At 43.4% G+C, this 21424-nt stretch overlaps 1 protein-coding gene across 1 annotated transcript in view; it reads right to left on the reverse strand.

Moving 5' to 3' along the window:
• Positions 1-21424, reverse strand: part of FREM2 (FRAS1 related extracellular matrix 2) — a 796190-nt gene that overhangs the window by 21675 nt on the left and 753091 nt on the right. The window contains exon 23 of the mRNA XM_069640403.1: positions 14725-14871. Within this exon, the coding sequence (XP_069496504.1) occupies positions 14725-14871 (147 nt within the window). The remainder of the gene's footprint in view (positions 1-14724; positions 14872-21424) is intronic.

The following is a 21424-nucleotide window of genomic DNA, read 5'->3' on the forward strand; positions in this document are numbered from 1 at the left end:
TGCGTGAACATAGTTACTGGGTTCCCAAGATCTTTCCTGAGGTCCATATCCTTTCCAATCAACAAGATACAAGAGTTTCGACTTAACTATCTTGGATTCTAAAATGTCTTTCACTTCGAATTCTAATTCTCCATCAATTTGGACAGGGCCTGGGGGCTCAGACAGTCTGGTTCCAGGTTGTACTGGTTTTAGAAGAGATGCGTGAAAAACGGGATGAATCCGCATGTTGGATGGTAAATCGAGTTTAAAGGCCACTGGGTTGATAATAGCTTTGATGGGGTAAGGCCCAATGAATCTGGGATTAAAAGTTCGCTGACCCTTGAGGGGTAGATGTTTAGTTGCTAGCCATACCTGATCTCCTACTTGGTAAGGAGGAATTTTACTTCGGTGCAAATCAGCGTTTTCTTTATACTTTTTCTTGGCTTGCTGTAAGTGGGTTGTAGCTTCTTTGAAGGCTTGGGTTATTGTGGAATGTAGGTGATTTACTGCAGGCATCTCCAGGGTCAGAGGTGGATCTAGGTCAGAGGTCTGAGGATGGTGACCATACAGGGTATAAAAAGGAGTCTGTCCGGTTCCAGAATGCACTGAATTGTTGTATGCATATTCTGCAATCCAAAGGATGTCTTTCCAATTTAACTCGGATTGGTGTAACATGCACCGCAGATATTGCTCGAGAGTCTGATTGGTTCTCTCGGTTTGTCCGTCGGTCTGGGGGTGGTGGCTGGTGGATAACCGCACGTCTATTTGTGCTAGTTGGCAACATTTCTTCCAAAAGTGGGAGATAAATTGACTTCCACGGTCAGACTAATATGGAAGGGAAACCATGTAACCGCACTATATTTTCCATAAATTCCTTGGCCAAGGTGGAAGCTGACGGCAATACTTTTAAAGGGATAAAATGGGCCATTTTGGAGAATAGATCCACTATTACGAGAATCGTGTTGTAACCACCACAAGGAGGCAGGTCAGTTATATAGTCCATTGACAAGGTGTGCCAAGGTGCTGGTGGAATGTCCAAAGGTTGAAGTAGGCCGGCTGGCCTTTTCTTTTGACTCTTATTTTGGGCACAGATTCCGCAAGACAACACAAATGACTTTATGTCTTTTCTCCAAGAAGGCCACCAGAAGTGGCGTTTGATCTTTTCTTCTGTTTTCGCGATACCGGGATGTCCTTCCATTAATGATTCATGATGACGGGTAATGACAAGTTCCTGCAATTCTTTACTTGGCAGAAATAACCGCTCTTGGAAGTAGGGTAAATCATCCTTAACGGTGTAGTGAGGACCCTTTTGACTCCATTCCAGTAAGGCAGAAGAGTCAAAAAGCTGTTTTACTTGAGCTTGGATGCCCTCAATGGTTTGCAATGAAGTCAAGCCCAGAATTCTTTGTTCCGGTATGATTGGCACAGGTTCTAAACTCGAATTGGGTTCTTCCATGCCTATCCGGGATAAGGCATCTGCCTTACCATTCTTGCAGCCAGGGCGATAGGTAATTACAAAATCAAATTCCGCAAAGAATAAAGCCCATCGGAGTTGTCGCGAAGATTGAGCTTTGGCCGTCTTTAAATACTGCAAATTTCTGTGGTCCGTAATTACGGTGATGGTGTGTCTTGCACCGAGAAGATAGTGACGCCAAGCCTTGAAAGCTGATTTAATAGCCAGTAGTTCTTTGTCGGTAATTGCGTAATTGAGTTCAGGTGGAGAGAATTTTCTGGACCAAAAGGCTACAGGGTGTAGTTGGTTAGTTTCTGGGTCTCTTTGCGACAGGACAGCTCCCATGGCCGAACTGGATGCATCGGTTTCCACGATGTAAGGGAGATCTGGGCGCGGGTGCTTCAATACAGGTGCAGAGGTGAATTTGGTTTTCAGGTCCTGAAAGGCTTGTTCAGCCTCAAGAGTCCATTCAAAGCGTTTATTTTTCTTTAGGAGAGCTGTGATGGGTTGAACAGTTCGAGAAAATTCCGGGATGAACCTTCAATAGAAATTGGCAAAGCCAAGCATGCTTTGCACTCCTTTCACAGAGCTAGGAGATGGCCATTTGAGAATGGCGTCCACTTTCCGCGAGTCCATTCGGATTCCTTGAGGTGTCAGGATGAATCCGAGAAACTCCACTTCTGTGGTATGAAAAACGCATTTTTCGAGCTTGGCAAATAATTTGTGCTGGCGCAATTTCTCAAGAACTGCCCTAACATGGTTTCTGTGATCAGATTCTGAGGAGGAATACACCAGGATGTCGTCAATATAAACGATGACACAAACATCGATAAGTTCCCGAAGAACATCATTCATGAAGTACTGAAAGGCGGCAGGTGCGTTGCACAAACCGAAGGGCATTACTTGATATTCAAAGAGCCCAAATTTGGTGCGGAATGCAGTCTTCCACTCGTCGCCCTCTTTTATACGTACCAGGTGGTAAGCTCCTCGGAGATCTAGCTTGGTGTACACACGAGCATCTTTTACTTGGTCGATAAGCTCAGGTATCAGGGGCAAAGGGTAACGATTCTTAATCGTTATCTGATTTAGGGCGCGGTAGTCAATACAGGCCCTAAGGTCTCCTTCCTTTTTAGGTACGAAGAACAAAGCGGAAGAGACTCGTGACTTTGATGGGCGAATGAAGCCATTGGCCAGGTATTGATCCAAATACTGGCGCAAATGCAGGTTCTCAGGTTCAGTAAGAGCATAAATCCTACTACAAGGTAGTTGTGCATTGGGTACCAAGTAGATTTGGCAATCGTAAGATCGATGGGGAGGTAAGGTGTTAGCCTGCTCTTTCTGAAAAACGTCTTGGAATTCTTGGTATTCAGATGGTAGCTGTACAGGGGTGGAAGTTACAGAGGCTAGACCCATAGCTGGATTCCTTGGGTAACAGGTTGGTTCACAATCAGGAAAAGTTATCTTCTTTGCTCGCCAGTCTATTCTCGGATTATGTGTTTCTAACCAAGGGATACCAAGAAGTACTTGAAATTGTGGGGCCTTGATCACATCAAACACGATTGCTTCCCGATGTCCGTCCTGACCCACCAGAGTGATTTCAACTGTGGAATGCGTTACAGGCCCTGAGGCTATTTCGGTTCCATCAACTGTAGTAATTACATCTTGGGTTACTTTCGGGCGGAGAGGAAGCTTAATCCTGGAAGCCAATTCACGGTCTATGTAATTTCCAATAGCTCCACTGTCTATGTATGCTTTTATAGCATGCAACTGCTGAGGCTGTTTTGGGTTCACAAGCACCATTGGCATGACAAAATGCGAGGTCAACGAGTTTGTTTTCAAGCTCGGCAAGTGGACCCCTACGCTTGTCGGGCTAGGTCGTTTCCCGAACCAGGTGTCAATAACTCCTTATCAGTGGCTCCAACCACCTTCTTGGGTGGTTTAACTGGACAACTTTGAAGAAAGTGACCGGAAGTTCCGCAATACAGACAAAGTTGCATTTGTCGCCTTCTCTCTCGTTCCTTCTGCGTTAATGGTCCTTTAACACTGGCAATTTGCATAGGTTCGGAAACGTCAGTACTCTTGGAGTTAACGTGGGTCTTGATAGGTACTCTGGTTTCATACTTGAGCCGATCTGCTTTTCTATTTTGAAGTCTGTGATCAAGTTGAACCACTAAGTCTATGTAGTCTGCGCAGGCCTGGGGTGGATCTACTATCTGAGCTATAACATCTTTAAGCTCTCCGCGCAGGCCTCGATGAAACAATGTGATCCTTTTATTTTCAGGCCATCCGGTTTCCACAACTAGTCTATTAAAGGTGGCGATATAGGACAAAAGATCCTGATTACCTTGTCGTAAGGATAGCAGTTCGTTGTCAAGGGCCTGTCCCTGTGAGTTTCGAGCGAACAATCTTTCCATGCTGGCCTGGAACCCCTGGAAATCCCGGAGAATGGGATCATCCTGATTTACCAATGGAATAGACCAATCGGCAGCACAGCCACTGAGGTAAGATAGTACAAAGGCTACTTTGGTCTGGTCGTTGGGGAAGGCCCCAGGCCTGCATAAAAAGTGTAAACGGCATTGGTTCATAAAAACGGCATATTTCTTGGGATCCCCCGCAAAACGTTCCGGCGGGGCCAAAGGCATGTGTCCAGGTAGATTGATTTGTACCGGGTTATTCGAACCCATTGTTGTAGAAATATCTCCGGAAACAGGTAAAGGAGTGTGCTCTGCCTGGCCCTGCAATAACCTTTTGGCCAGATCATCAGTTCTTTCCTTGGATAGGATTAGTTCCCTTCTGAGAGCATTAGTCTCCTGGCGGGCTGAGTGCACTTCTGCCCGTAATTCCCCTAAAAGATGGGCCAGCTGATCTGTCTCGGAAGTCTCCATAGCGCCCAGGTGGGAAATTGTGGTAAGGCTTCGCGTTCTGTAACGCTCACCTGGTTCCCACGGAGGCGCGGCGTCGAAGGCGCAGAACTCTGAAGATGGACAGGAAGGGCCCCTCTATTCTGGCTTCCCTGGCTCGTTGGATACCCTCCTGTGCGTGAAAAGGGAGTATTACCAACTGTGGAACAATGCTCAAGCCTCCCACTCCCTTCCAACCCTCCACGATACCTCCTCCACGATTCCCCGTGAAGCCTCACCTTAGGGTTTGGAAGGATGAGCTCTCCATCCTGCTTCTGATGCAGGGGCGCGTTGAAACCCAGTTACTTCACTGGATTGAGGATTGATGGGAGTTCAGGTAAGCTTGACTGTTCAGGTAAGGCGCTGTAAAAGTTCTGTTCAAAAGTTCAAGCTTAATAATAATGTTCGTTGTCTAATTGCAGCAAGCGCTAATGCTTATGTCTTTTTCCCCTTAGGGGCCGGGGTTCGGAGTGCCGGAGATATGGCGCCGACCCGACGTGAAACAGTTCTGGATGAGCGCTCAGGTAATGTCTTTGCATTCGCTCATTCAATGTCTTTGTCTTTTTTCCCCATAGGGGCCTGGGTCCGGAGATGCCAGGAAGCGGCAGGACCCGAAATGCAGTGGGAATAATCCAACAGGTAAGACTTAAAAGGAAACTGAGCTTTCCTTATTCCTTTTCTCCCTCTCACCTTTGTTCTTGTCTTTTTTCCTCTAGGCGCCCCGGCGTAGCTGAATCCGGAAGATCGCTGCTGAAGATGGAAGCGCCTTGCAAAGGTGAGTAAAATGCAGCGCTGCAGCGATCGAAACAAAATGCCTTTAAAATGATGTCTTCCTTTTCAGGGCCGTTGGAGAAATGACTCCGGGATGCAGATTTAGCAGGTAAGGGCTTTTCTTCTCCTATTCTCTTCCTTTCTCCCCTTGCAGGAGTTCCAGGGTGCTGGCAGGCGTGGCTGAAGTCAGGATGCAGGAGCTGACACGGTGAGCGTCCAGCTGCTAGGTGCAGAACAACGCGAAGCACGTGTGGCTGTTCGGTTGGGTTTAAATAGCCTTGGAAGAAGTTCCTGGTATGTATCCTTCCACCAATCAGGTATGTATCCTTCCCCGACCACACCCGGGTGGTGAAGTAGTCCTACAGGTAAAGTAGTCCCATTCAGGCCTCAAGAGGGCCTGGATGAAGCAGCAAGGTCTGCATCAGGTAAGTGTGCACCCAAGCACTTAAACACATATCCTCTTCTATGAGCCTGGCGCCTAAGGCGCCAGGACTGGGGTCCGCTATGAGCCTGGCGCCTAAGGCACCAGGACTGAGTCCAAAGGGCCCCGACTTGGGCCCGCTGAGACTTCCCTGGGGAAAATGATGTCTGCCTCTGGGGTTGCTGGGCCCGGCCTGGCTCCTTGGAGGTAGGCATCATGACACTATGTACTTTACTGAGAAATGTAAAGTACACAGAGTCTATAAGATTTTGTTTTAGTCCTAAAGGAACCTTTTTTTGGTTGTTTTTTTCTTTTTTTTTTGCAGGAGAGGTTAGAACGTAAGGTGGGGAGGAAAATGGGGGAAGAGGCACCAAGCACTAATATGGAGGGGCAGGTGGACAAGGGAAGATGTTGCTTGTGTGTTACATCTAAGGTAGGGGGCAGTGTTTCTCATGCTCCTTGATTACAGCTTCAAAAGCACTTTGAAATTGCTCCCCCCCGCAGAGTGGTCTGTTGCAGTATATACAGAGGACTGTTGTCGTCGAGAGATATGGATCAACAGCCTATTTATTGCTTGCAAGGTAGCTGGTGGGATTATGTGTCCCGCAGAAGTAGGCTGTGTTGTTACAGTATTGGTTGAGGAAGAAGAGGTGGAGGAAGACAGCCTACTACTTGCTAAGAACGAAACAACCTTTCTCATAGCATTGTGGTTGTTGGATTGGGTGTGGTGGTGCAAGGAGGTGGTCCCATAGGAGTACTGTCCAGGTAGTCCGCGACTGAGTGTAGTTTAGCCTTTGGAACATTCCCAACAGTGGCAAAGAACTGCCACACCCATGATTCCCTCATGGTGCTAGAGGTAGGCACTTCCTCTACCTCATCTTCTTAGTTCTCTTCATTGTCTTTGGAAGTACTGCACTTTTTTGTTGTGTAGGTCCTCCAGCTGGTGGTGGCTCTTGGGGAGGAGGGATGGCTATAGCTGATGCCATTTTTAAGATAAATAGCAACTTTGCTAATATTCTTCCAAGTATGTGCTCTGTACTAGATTGTTAATGGATAATGAGTAAGATAGGTGTAGGAGCTGTGCAAGGGGAACATTTTGAGCTTGAAAGTTCCTATATAAATAATAATAATAATAATAATAATAATAATAATTTGGCATTTATATAGCGCTACGAACCCTCAGGTATCTGAGCACTGCTTATTATTACCCATGTTGTGTGGTCCTCATTTATCGACCTCGGAAGGATGAAAGGCTGAGTTTGGCCCTGCCGGGATTCAAACCTGCGTTAGAAAGCTCTGCACAGATCTCAAAGCGAGCGCTCTACTCGCTGTGCCACTTGACTGGCAATCAGTAGAAAGTGCAGTTCCAAACTATCCGCGAAGCATGGACCCGATTGCGAAGTGTGGATGCGTTCACGAACACGTCATCATGGCGCGTGTGCGTTCATGTGACACTGTCCGAAAAGTCTGCGATGATGTCAGACGTTTGCAGACGTCGTTGAATACAAAAACAGTGGAAACATTTGCAAAAAGTGTATAGAAGTGTTAAAAATGATGCTAGAAGGTGGGAAATGGCAGTTTTAAGGTGAAACTTTGTAAATTGGACAGAAATTTTGCTACATTGGGGTAAGTATGATATTAGTAAGTTGTAGGAAAATAGCATGCACTGGTAAAAACCGATGAAATTCACGGAAAAATCTTTGTTAAAGGGAAGTTATGGTTAAGTTGCACTAATAAAAACCTATGGAATTCACTGAAAACATGTTAAAGGAATGGTTCGGTCAGAAATATTATTGTCCCTATGGTTCGGCCATGTGTTTTTAACCATAAATCGATCGATCGTACAAACATTTCCTATGCTCCTTACCCGAGTTTTCGTCTCTTGAACACAAGCGAAATCAGGCAGCAGGGCGTGGCCATCTTGTGATAATCTTATCACTTGCCGCATCGCCCTGGGTGACCTGCGTTTGCGGCACTAAATCGTATCCCCCGCCCCTGAGTCTGACATCACAAGACACGTACCGCCCATTTCACAACGCAAAAGCACGTCTCGTGTCAACGTTCTCTGCCCTTCAGCTAATGACATGTCGCCATGGAAACAGCAGGAAGCCACTTTCCTCGATAAGTATAAACAGACCGTTTCACAACACACAACAGCAGATTTTCTTTTCCATTCCTCTCACTGTATTTCTTTGAGTATTCTGTGACTCGTTTCTGTGCTCTGGTCAGCTACCTTTGTTGCTTGTAGCCCATGTGAACAGATACCAGTACCACCGCTATAAATAATTTTTGTTTGTTTACCACACAATGGCAACAATAATACCCTACCTGTACGAGCCCGAGTGTTCCGAGGAGGAATTACTGGAAAGAGAAAGCTGCGTAAACGATGGGCCTTTGGACGACAGTTGGGCGGACGTTTCAACAGACGAAGAGCCTGGGCCTAGTCGCATGGACGTTGTTTCCACCTGGTGTACCTGCAATCGGTGCACGCTAATGCCAACAGAGGAGGAGAACTGCTGCTGCCGAGAAAACTCTGGATGCTTGTCCTACATATCGCAAGGCGATACACAGACGCAATGCGTTACCGAGCTGCCAGACTTCACGGCAGCCTGCCTCACACAGTCCGTGTTGAGGATTTTGATGGTGCTTATGCACGAACTTCGCGCAACAGTTCGCCCTCGTAATCCCAGTAATGAGTAAGTATAGTCTGGTTGTGATGTCAGCTGGGCCACTACTATTTCATGGTTGTCCCCTGTATTCTCGTAACTTCAATATATCATTGTCATATCAGCTTAGTCTTGCAATTCTCTAGTAATAGTTGCATAAAAGTCGTTCAATATTGTGCAGTGTCTAGTTAGCATTTGTCCTGGCAAAAATGCCATTGCATACTAGAATTGTCATTGACAACTAAGGTTTAATACACTTATCTTGGTCATTTAAAAACAGTTTGTATCTTTCTCTTTCACAGGTGGTACCAGCTGGTGGCCTATCGTTCGTACGCATGGTGGCTTCATGGGAGGCTTGGACACCGCGTTCGACGAATAATACCCACCTGTGTCGTTGGTGCCATTAGACAAACTTTCCCCAGTGACAGCGGTCAGTACAGGGGATATTCCCTCGCTGAGCTGCAACCAGACCTTTACAATGTGTAGTATTTTTGTGCCATCAAAATAAGAAACCAAATAAAAAACATCATATTTTTTATCAATTGTTGTTTCAGTTTTTAAGTGAATCAAGTGTGTTACCATTCAGCAGTGTTCCGGTGCCCTGTCTGCACGCCCCAGGCCCATCCATCCCCCTTCCACTATCAAAGGCAGTTCGCACCAGTGGATGTGCGCTGCCAAGGGGTGCTGTCAGGGGAGCGAACGGCCAAGGTGCCAAACAACATGTACACTTCAAAAGGTATCTTACGCCCAGGGGCCATTGTTCACATGGCCTCCTCAGAGCCCGTGTCTCCAGGCAGGCTCCCCTTGAAGCAGGGCACTCCCCGGCAATACACATACGTGTGTCTCCATTCAGCAGTGTTTCGGTGCCTTGTTTGCACGCCCCAGGCCCATTCACCCCCCCCCTCCACTATCAAAGGCAGTTTGCACCAGTGGATGTGCGCTGCCAAGGGGTGCTGTCAGGGGCGCGAACGGCCAAGGTGCCAAACAACATGTACACTTCAAAAGGTATCTTACGCCCAGGGGCCATTGTTCACATTGCCTCCTCAGACCCCGTGTCTCCAGGAAGGCTCCCCTTGAAGCAGGGCGCTCCCCGGCAATACACATAATACCACGACATATACACCTGATTCATTCACAAACACACCCCTTATTGTTATTCTTTATAAACCACTTGATATTTACCATGAGAACATCTTTGAGCACTGCAAGTCAACTCGTGATCGTGCTACTCTGTGACCGCTTCGATTGAACTTGTCAGTGTGCTACATGTGAACATCTCCCTGCTCTCCTGACACTAATTACTCTGCTTGCTGAATCCAACTGTTTGTTGGTCAAGGTAAGTGCATGCATCCTAATCATATCTCCTTCATTTCTAAATGTATGTCTATATCGAAGTAACGTACTCACTAGTGCTATGTTAATTTGTCTTATTGCTATTGATTTGGGTTTCTTTTTGTTATGTTATTGATATATCAATTTTTATCAGTGTCAATTGGTATCGTATGGCATCCTTTGCGGTCCGTGTCTATAGTGTAAGCATGTTTCCTTTTTGTGCATGATAGAACATTCAATGGACGAGTAACATGTTCTGATTTTGAACACATCAATGAATCGTTTGTGAAATGTATCCTATAATACAGCCGCCCACACTGCATTGGTTTTGCTGTGGTGCCCAAAAGAAAGCGTGCAATGAACAATGTATGGTCCAATTCATTCTTTCTCATATTTTTATGCAAAATAATTTTCTAATAATGTTGACCTTTATTTTGCAGAATTTACAACAATGCCTGCATGTTCTATTTTTGGTTGCCCTTTGAAGACCCATGACAAATCCGAAGGCATTACAATGCATGTATTCCCTAAAACTGTTGATCGACTAAGAGAATGGGTCAGATATTGCGGATATCCACCGGAAGAGCTTGAAAGTAGAGTCAAACAAGTCTTGGAGGACAAGAGGGGTCATTGATACCGCATCTGCAGACTGAACTTCAACCCGGATATGTACGACACATCCTTGTACACAAAGAGGAATCAACTGAGAACAACTCGTAAATTGCTCCCAAACACGATTCCGACTCTATTTGTGAAAACGGCGCCACAGGTGAGACACGCTTCCAGATTTAGCTTTACGCCTGTATTTTTGGTGTTAATGTAACTTATAATACTTTCGATATTTATGTGATTGAATAGCTGTTTAAATAATGACTATTTTGCTAAACATCAGTCCTTGTTTTAGAGAACCCACATAGAAAATTGATTTATGGGGACAGATAGCTTTGCTATATTATGCATTTACATAAGCATAATTTTCTCGTATTCAGTTTCCAAACATGCCACTTTTTAATGTTGTAATTTCTAAATGTAATAATACTTTCCTTTTACAACTCCATGACTATCCACTGAATATGAAGCACACGATTCAACATCCATGTCTTGCCTGGAGCCATCAACCACTTTGAGTGTGTATCAGGTAATCTTACCTAGCTATTCTGTTACAGACTGGTTTTATGCATGGAATTCTAGATAATGTGATAATATTTACATATCGTGTAATTGTTTTACACAATGTTACATTCGTACTTTACTTTTTATATGTACCTTTGTCGTCTTTCCAAATTGTGTGGCCAGTTTCCAATATTTTCGTCCTTACTAATGCAAGTACTGTGTTTCAGGGAGATGCTGAAGCGTCCACTACAATTACAACATCCCTCGTCGTAGATCCGGTGCCAGAGGTATAGGTCTTCCCAGTTCAATTGGACGAAATAATCTGATCATATTTACATATTGTGTAATTGTTTTACACAATGTTTCATTCGTACTTTACTTTTCATATGTACCTTTGTCGTCTTTCCAAATTGTGTGGCAAGTTTCCAATATTTGCTTCCTTACTAATGCAAGTACTGTGTTTCAAGGAGATGCTGGAGCGTCCTCTACAATTACATTATCCCTTGAAGTTGTTCCGGAACCAGACCTTACAGTTGATCCGGAGCCAGAGGTATGCGTACTTATAGTACAATCTAACGAAAGAAAGTCGGTCTTATTATATGTGTAATACAAATGACTTATTTTAAAAGGATACTATTTTTTGTAGGGATGTATACAAGATCCGTATATTGAACGGGAGGCACGTGGATCTGAGTCAGTGGGCCAGGGTGCTGATAGTGATGTTAGAGTAAAGAAGGTTTCAAAGAAAAGAAATAAAAATAAGGTTAGTTATATACACTTTATTTTTTTGGCAATTTTTTTGTGCTGAGGCCTTCATTATATGCTTTTTTTTAATGTAAATTGTACAACACTGTATGTTGGATTTACACTGAACATCCCTTTTCCTATCTGTCCTGTAGTTGCCCGATGGAGTACGGACTATGAAGACACAGACAGCGCTACAAATGACAGATGCTGCTTGCCAAACTGTTTTCACCATGGAGGAACTATTAACTGAGGCGCGGCGTGTTCACACTCGAGATGCCTATGTCCAATGGCCAGAAAATGAATTTAACATGACCGGCGAATCCAGCAAAGTGTCTTTGGACCATTGCTACAATGCGCCTGCTCCGCCAGATGAAGGTGAAAGTGAATTTATAGAAGATAGTTTTACATTACTCGATGAGCACTTGACATAATCGACAACCCGCCAAAAAAATGGCCTCCAAAAAACAGTCCACATTGATGTTTTCTCCTATCCATGGTCAAGTAACAGATGTTGAAATGACAGAGACTGAAGCATCAACACTATTGACCGACGAACCAGACAAAGGTATTGACTATAGTATGTCCAGTTTGGCTGATATGTCAACAAAGGTTAAGTCCGAAACAACAGTGTTGCCGGATGACAATCTAATAAAAGAGGCCAAATACATAGTATTCGACAGCAGCTTGATGGAGAGTATAAAGATGCTGAAATGTGTGCATTCGGTGGGAGGGGTAGTATGTGGGAAGCCATTGGTGAGCCTGACTCGTCTAACACAAGGCAGTAACCTCAAAATACACACCACCTGTGAAAGGTTCCACAAAATATTTTCATGGCTCGCTCAACCGATGCTGGGGAAAGTGCCAGCTGGCAATCTACTCTGTGCAGCAGCTTTACTTTTCAGTGGCTCTAGTTTCACAAAGTTATCCAGTTTCTTTCAGTTTGTGGGACTCCATTTCATTTCTAAAATGCAATACTACAAATACCAACGTGATTATCTATTCACTGTCATTAGTGAAGCTTGGAACATTGAACAATTGGCTGTTCAAAGTACATTCTCCGACAAACGGTTCAGGCTAGCCGGCGATGGACAGTACGACACCCCCGGATTTTCTGCTAAGTACTGCACCTACCATTTTCAGACATGGAAACTAAGAAAATTGTGAGTTCGGTGGTCGTGCAGGTGTCCCAATGTAAATCCTCAGTGGCCATGGAGGAACTTGGTTTTATAAAATCAATGCAATATCTACAATCGAGGGGAATGCAAATCGACCTCATAGCCACGTACAGACATGTTTCAATAGCCAAGACAATGAGAGAGCAGTATCCAAATGTTACACATCAATTTGATTTATGGCATGTTGCCAAATCAATCAATAAAAAAATCACGGCGGCAGAGAAAAAAAGGTTTTGGAAGTATTTCACAATGGTCCCAGTCTTTCAGCAACCATCTTTGGTGGAGCTCTAAAACATGTAACGGGTCTGTGGAAATTCTACTGGAAAAATGGTGGTCATTAATGCACCACTGTTCCAACGTTCACCACTGGACAGTAGACCAACATTTCCACCAATGTGAACATGGCCCTTTCTCCCCAGAGGAGGCATGGAAGAAGAAGTGGTTGATCCCATCTTCACCTCCACACAAAGCACTTGAGAAGATTGTGTTTGATAAAACTCTCAAGAGATCTGAAGGGACTCACAGAATTCTGTCACACAGGAGATTTGGAGGTGTTCCACAATATGTGCCTAAAGAACAGGCCAAATAATTGTGTTTCGACATTCAAGGGATGAAATCTAGGACTTTACTAACGAGAATATAGGCCGAGAACAATCTAGGACTGCAGGTAATTTAGGGATGCTTCGCTACACTATGGCCTTTACGAAAAGAAGCAAAAAATGAGTTGTCAAACCAGTATATGACAAAATGGAATTCGATTTTGTGAAAGATCTTATTGTTAATGTCGTAGAGATGCATACTCATGGAATTGCGCACAAATCTGTTCAGAGCACAGATACATTGCCACAAAACACTGCCAACGTGCCATGCCCACCCAAAGCAGAGCTCGTTCAATCAAATCAAAACCCGGTTCAAATGACTACCATCTGTTTTTATTTTTCACAAACATTTTTTTTTATAATCTGTACAAATAAAGTATGCAATTTGTATTTTGAAATCTATCCTCTTAGTCCTTTTCTTAAAAAAATTGTATAATTGTTATGATTGCTTTCACATTTTACAGTTTAGTCGGGCTGCTGTGGGACCTTCATTTTTCGTGTAAATGACCAATGGATAACAGTGTGTAAGAATCTTTGGGTTTTGGCAGTTGCCTTGCCATAAAGTTCCCCAAACAGCTGAATATCTGCGCATTACACAAAAGGGATTAGACCTAGGCTACAAAACATTCTAGCACGCAAGAAGTACTGACTGTGAAAACATGCCATGGGGTAGGAGGCCATGAGATAAGCAGAGGTGGGCCGATTACTAGACACATTTCGGCTCAGTTTTTGTGTTACATCGACTTTAATTTGAGAGTAGGGGGCATTCTGTCATTGGCAAGTTTCCCCTATACACCAGAGCAGTGCAAGGAACAACGACCAGTGACAGCCCTCAATTTTTTCATCCTGTACCCGTGCTTCAAACATCATGTTCTCACGGATGCATTGACATTGGATGTTGCAAAGTAAGAAAGTATGTTCATTGTGAGTGAAGGTCAACAGCTTTGAATTTTTGCTTCGAAGCTGGGAGACCCACGCGTCCCGCGCACAGTATAAGGTTCTATTGTTTTTTTACCTTGAGAGGCAGGGACCATTCCGAAAGGGATTGAATTGAAGGGGGGGTGTAACAACGTATGATATGATAAGGTTGCCCATTCCGAAACTGGACCTAGTTACATATAAGTTCAGTTTATGAAATTTCGTTGTGGTGGTGTGAGTTATGGTTGCTTAGCTTACCATAACTGCCGAATTTCTGAGGTTTTTCGGTTTTACTTGTAACCATAACGTCCATTTAACAAAGTTTTTTCATTGAACATCATAGGCTTTATTAGTGCAACTTAACCATAACGTCCCTTTAACAATGTTTTTTCAGTGAAATATATATATATACATACATGCAACAACATATTTGTTTCTTCGAGCTTTCAAGACCACATGGGTCTCTTCCCCGGTTGGAGCCAATGAAGTCTTGAAAGCAAACAGCCAAACAAAAAAAACTGCAGCCTTTGCTGTTAGTTGTACAAACATAATATTCTTGACTATAATTTGTAAGTACTTTTGTATCCAATGATGCCCTGCCAATCGCGCTGAATGAACTGCATTCAATTGGCCTCTCATGTCCTGCTCACCTGGAACAGCGGAGTGGAGTCTACTTTAAAGCCGTCAGACCCAGGCTGTCTGACTAAAGGCAGGCCCTCGGGTTCATCCACCGCCAGCCTGGCGTTAAAGGGCACGTCTCCAAAATTGGTGGCTTGTGTCTCCGGCTGGGCTTTGTCCTGGATAATAAAGAGAACAATTGAGAAGAACAATTCGCTGTATAGAACCCTGCCTTGAATGGAGAATTACATTGTCATTTGAAAGCACAAAGACAAAAATGATTGAAGCACTTTGACTATTTAAGGGTGTCCAACACAGAGGCTAAGAAAACGAGTACTATAAAACTAGAACTCCACAAATAATCTATTTAAAGAAGCACATATAGAGAAAATGATAAAGAGGCCACATGGAAGAGAAAGAGGACTAGATGTGAAAATATTTATAGAACAAGTAGAGAAACAGATCAGTTGAAAACTATAAAACGGCATGCTAATATTTAGAGTAACTCATTTAGGGGCAACTTTTTCCAATGTATCTCTTGTCTTTTCACAAAAGAAATGACACCTATTGAAATGTTAAATGTTTGCCGCAGGGTTACGTGTGTGTAACCAAAAGCAGTTGCAAGATGGAGTTTACAGGCCAGTAAACGCATGGGTGTGTCTGAGAATTCTAGGTGTGATAGGCACATGCTCACAAAAGTGTAGATCAAGGTGCATTCACAAGATTTCAAAATGGATGTGCAATCTTTTGTGGCCACGCTTAGGTTACCCATGGGTGGTATGGGTGTAAGTGCTGTATGTTAAGGTTTCAAACTGAATGTAAATGTAAGATACATATGGAGGAGAAAGGGATTTAGGCGAAGCATTTCTGCAGGTCCAATTTAGGTTACACTATCTTAGACCACCAGCATTGAGAGTGAATGTGCCATTTTAGTTGTGGCTATTAGGGGGTACTATAGCACCACCTACATGCTGAAACTATTGTAGCGGAGTACAGCTACGTGGGAGCTGGGATGTGAGGAGGGACACATAGCTTATGGCTGGTGTTTGGATATATTACCTGTGGCCATGCTAAACCTTAATGCATTCCCACCCAGTACCTTGCCAAAACACAGCTTTCAGGGTTCTCTTTTAGCTAGATCTATCACACAGTAACATAAACTTTTGGCCTGCTGGTGTTATTTACAAGAACACACTACAAACAAGTGTTGTAAAAGCCAACTGTTTATATTTGGCTTGTGTATAGGCATATTAGTTTGGCATTTGGCAGGCACTGCAATCTTATTATTACAGTTAATATAATCGTTTCCAGCTGTTGCCATCTTATGGCCAGGTAGTACCATTATGGCAGGGCCTGACAAATGCCTATCCCATGCCTACACAAAGCCAAAACTGTTTTCTTTGCCCATTCTTGTTATTAATCATGTGTAATGTACACACTTTTCCAACAGTAGTATGTCGCGCCTGGTTTCTTTTTGTGAAACCTGTTTGTGGTCAGATGTTCCAACCAGCTGGAGGTTTACATTTTGACAACCTTAATTTAGGCTACAAAACTGCATTATATCTAATTCGGCCGGTCCCTTACATTTCAAGAACAGTTCATGGGGGGAAAGGAATATTTGTATATTTAAGTGAGAAGAAAAAGGGGATACAATTATCGAACGGTCAGGTGCATGCAAATACGATCATAGAACCCTCTGCCAATTAAAATAGCCACATACACCAGTTTCTTCATGTTGTCTTGATGGTAGGTCCTTCATTAAATACAGACAGTTATTATTTGCTAATAAAATGATCCATATGCACTAGTGACATGCCCCAGCCTTTCTCCTGCTGAATCGTTTATAGGTCAAAGGTGCAAATCAAAAGGTTCGAAATACAATAGGTTCGAATCAAAAGGACCGAAAACAAAAGGTTCGAAAAAATCTTTATTTTTTTGTTACCTTTTTTTGGGGGGGGGCCCCAAACCCCCTGTTTTTGTGGTAAAAAACACTTTTTTTTTACCTAAAACGGAAACCCAAAAAAATATATATAATTTAAAAAAAAATCGAACCTTTTGTTTTCGATCCTATTGACTCTCACCTTTTGCATTCAAACCTTTTGTAATCGCACCTTTAACTGGACACCTGCTGAATCCATATTAGACAAACATTGTTGGGCAAGTGGGACTCCTGTCCTCTTTGCCCATTCATGGGCCGCACCATGGATGACAACGTTATCATGGATGTATGGAAGGGACGGATGACAACGTCTCAAGCTTGTAAAAGTAGAGATGGGCAATGGGAGTGAATATAGCTTAGGTATTGTGTTTGCACTTATATCTGTTTATTAGAGTTAATCAATCACCACCATTCCCAGTATTACTTGTTTTGACTATTTTTCGAGTGATAGCCACTCCTTCAATCTCAATAAGGACTGTGGAGTAATGCAGACTCCTCAAGCGGCGTTTGGTGACAGCAGCGATAGGCTAATCACATTGTGCCTGACCCACCTCCATACAGGACAAACCTTTGGAAAACGCTCTATTTCCTCTTTCTAACAATACTAAACTCAGGTTTTGTGAATTAACGGGCAGCATTTCTGCACAATCTATTTACAGGTTTTCATGTTCTCTGGCCTTTATTACAGAATGGGGGAGTAGCGTATCCCTGGGTGGCAAACAAGGCTTCCTCACCTGGAATGCTCCTCTCATTACAGACTGGCCAGCAGAGTTGAGCAGTGTGCTCTACTAGACGACTCCCCTCTTAGCAGAGCACACCGGTCTACTTTGCCCACAAGAGAGAAATGCATTTGCGTGGCCACATGCCCCATTCAAAAGCAGTCTGCTTCCCTCTGCCCAAAGAAAACAGGGACCCGGATTGGGTACTCCCGCCCAAAGAAAACAGGGACCCGGATTGGGTACTCCCACCGGTATCAGGTAATATTATCCCCATATATATGGTCGCCGTATATAATATTGCCGGGAAAAGGATGTGGCGATATTATATGGGTGACCATATATATGGGGACAGGGGCAGCAAAAAAATAACATTAAAAAAAAGAAAATAGAAAGGGTTTGGGGTTGCGGGGGTGTCCCCCTCATGTTCCATACAATAATGTCCCCACAAAAAACGGCCATTTTTCGGCGACATTTTTGCATGGCGATATTTTTGAGGGGACATAATTACATGGAACCCTCCCACCACCGGGAATCTGAGACAGACATAAATAGCTCCTGACGGGGGTACTCCTCTGTTGGCTCGTTCTGCTTCCCACGCACTTCACACACTGTTCTCCCCTACAGAAATATATATTTATTATTCTAACAGAAATCTCAGGTGACGCACACCGATTTAAAACATATTGGTACTTTTGTGATGGGGATTAGTATTCAAGTGACTTATTCAACACCAAATTTGTCAATACATTAATATTACAGCGGTTTGACACATCCTATAGTCATGTCAACCAGCTACCTGTTACTAAATGTCCCTCTTTTGTTAAACACAAAGACAGACTGGTCTCTACGAATACAAAGATGCCTTAAATGTTGCTTCCAGGAACAACTGTGATGTTCCACACCTCATAGTTCGTAAATCAACTAAATTATCTCAAACAATCACGAAAATGTCAACTGTGTTTTTGCGATTTTTCACAGGAGCTGAGCCTCTGTTCACGTCCCTTAACTTTATATTCGGCCTTAATCAGAAAAAACACAGATTGTAAATTGACCCCTGTTTTCTCATCCACCACCTCATCAACATTACAATTTTAACTTTGAACCACTTAAAGGAATGGTTCGGTCAGAAAATATTATTGGCCAAAACGATGGGCAATAATAAAACAAATATCTAAAATATATATATTTTTTAAGTCCCTAAGGAAAGTTTCGAGCAAATGAAGCTCAAACTTTAAAATTGCAAGCACTATGGATGCCGCCTGTGCTTGCGTTTGCGGCACTAATGAAGAAAAAGCCAGTCAGCTGTAGTAAACAAAAGCTACCACTGGGTGGCTTTTGCTTCATTGTTGCCGGACTCGGAGAACGGGGACCAGAGACTACAGGCAGGAAAGCTGCAGCTGATTCTCGGTAAGTGCTATTTTATTTTTTTAAAATAAGCACTAGCTGCGTTTTTTTTTCTAAGTTTTCCGGGCTGGAGGAGCCCAGAATACTTAGAAATAAAACCGCAGCTTTTAAAACGGCTCTGGGCTCCAAGCTGAAGCTACCGCAAACATAAATACAACATTGTTATGTTTCAAAAATGCTGTGGTTTTTCTTTCTAAGTTTCTCGCGCTCCTCCGAGCCGGACGGACGCGGTTGTGTTTCCATGCCGCGGTGTTTAGAAATACAATGTTTTTGGATTTGTAAATGCCGCAGTATTTACAAATCCAAAAACGTTGTTATTCTGAATGCGGCAGCTTTCGCTGGGAGTCTCCTGGATTCCCTCAGGGTTGGGGGAGCCCAGGAAACACCACGCGAAAGCTGCCGCTGTCAGAATAACAACGTTGTTGTATTTGTGATTGCCGTGGTTTTTCAACCATGGCAATCATAAATACAACAACGTTATATTTTTAATAGGTGCACCTTGGCTTTTCGCCTTCATTTTACGTTTTCTGTGCTTCCCTGGGCTTGGGGAGAACAGAAAATGTAAAATGAAAGTGAAGGCAGCCTCCTCAGCTCTGCTCAGGCTGCAGTAAGCAACAGCTCCCAGTAGGGGGCTTTTGCTGCTTGTTTAGTGCTGCAAAGGCAGAGCCGAGGAGGCTGCCTGAAATCACAAAATGGATCCCCCCTAGTGCTTCCAATTTTAAAGTTTGAGCTTCATTTGCTAGAAACTTTCCATAGCTGGGTCCAATGCAGCTTGAAATATACATGCTTTACTGCACAAGGCAGCACCTGTTTGACATTTGTTGCTTGCTCACTTGTTACCACCTATTTGTAGTCACATGTCCACTCTTTATCCCAGGGTTGAACTAAGTTTCCATTCTTTCACCGCTCTTATTCAATCAACTTGAGTCAGGTGGTTCCACTCTGGCCCCATCGGTATATACCTGTGTGGCAATACAGTGCCACTGGAGGAATGTCATGCACCCCAACTCCAATAGCAATAATAGAAGCATCAAGTTGATAATCATTTTTGCAGTGTTTCTGAGCCAGTAGGAAAGTGGCAGCATGAACCACAGATGCCCATCAGAGGTGGTGTGGGTCATAGTCATAGGCACATTCCCACAGCTGGCAGAACACAGAGGGTGTAACATATGGTCACTCTTCACGCAGCATTGTCTTTTTTCTGCCAGGAATTCCACTAGAGAAAGTGGCGTACTGGGCATAAGACACCACTGAACAGTAAGTTGGGCAAACACCCTTTTTTACCACAGGCCCAAGTGGAGAGTGGTCTGTATTCCCTCTTAACAGCGGTTTACTGCCCAGGCAGTAGTTTAAAGTACCCCTTCATGAATGGTGATATTCATTCATGTTGTGAGCTCTGCACCAAAAGATGCTGAGTCGAGATAACCCATCCCGAGTTTAATGAAGATTAACATGTAGGTAGCAGACGACTATTCTACTCGCATAATGGGTTTTTGGTCATGGGTACAAAAACCTACAACAGTGAGGATTTCATTAAGAAAACACAATTCAAATCGTTTTAAGCATTCAAATCTCTGAGCTAATTAGCAGCGCTGTCATACACATGGTTGTGACGATGTCGAGGCAAATAAAGGAAGTCTGCACCCTAGCACCCTCCTTAACACTAAAGACCTAAGGCCCACATTTGAAGGATATTGCAACCATGATGCCACCACAAAGCATGGTTTATCCATCTCTCTATTCTTAGTGTTGGCTATTAGATGGCGCTGAAAGTGCTAGCTATAAAGGCAAAACTATTGTCATTACAATAAGAGCTTTAACATGAGAGTTTGAAATAGGGGCTTTGGATGAAGGTTTGTATTGTTTTTTAATGCAGGTTGACATATGAGGATGCATTTCTGTAGTTTGGCTATTTGTTCCACCCAATTTTAAACTCCCACTGCTAAGTGAAATCTGTTGCTTTTTCCTTCCATTCTCACTCATACCCACCCACAACACTCCTCTTTTTGCACTCTGTGGCTGAATTTCTACTATGAGCTGAATTTATCAGCCATTTTTACTTCCAAAATGGCTTCATTAATGCTTCAAATATATTTACTGTAGCTTTCAAGTTATGTTACACATTTTACGGTATTGTTTATTAAAAATAAACAAGGTACTGTAATAGTTTCGTTTGGGTTTTAAATGGCTGTGAAAATGTACATCTAGTGACTTGTGGGGAATTGGTGTAGTGTTTTTGATGTAAAGAGCACCTGATTGGCTGTGCAGTTTGTGCTGTGATTGGATGTGCATTGTGTGTTTGTTTGTCCAAGCAAGCCATTTTGTTTCTGTTAAGCCATAGCTGAACGCTATTTGTTTTGTTTGCATTTCTTAATTTTTGTTAATTTGGGTTGGTGGCTTTAAGCCACCGCCGACGTTGAATTTATTATTACTAACATTAGAAATATGTGTCGGCGATGGATTAATGTTAACCCACTGCTGGCACATATTTTGAATGTTAGTGAAACTAATGTAATGTTGTTGTCGGTGGCTTGGCCTTCCTGATGCCGCTGCTGACTACTTTCACTCTTTTTACAAACGTTGCAAATATGTCCCTGTGGCTGATTAATGGAGTTAACTTGCCGCCGGGAACTATTTGCAATGTTAGTTAAACAAAGTGAAAGTTGGCAG

The sequence above is a fragment of the Ambystoma mexicanum genome, chromosome 7q (assembly GCF_040938575.1).
Source record: "Ambystoma mexicanum isolate Mex_15411 chromosome 7q, UKY_AmexF1_1, whole genome shotgun sequence".
Taxonomy (NCBI): Eukaryota; Metazoa; Chordata; class Amphibia; order Caudata; family Ambystomatidae; genus Ambystoma; species Ambystoma mexicanum.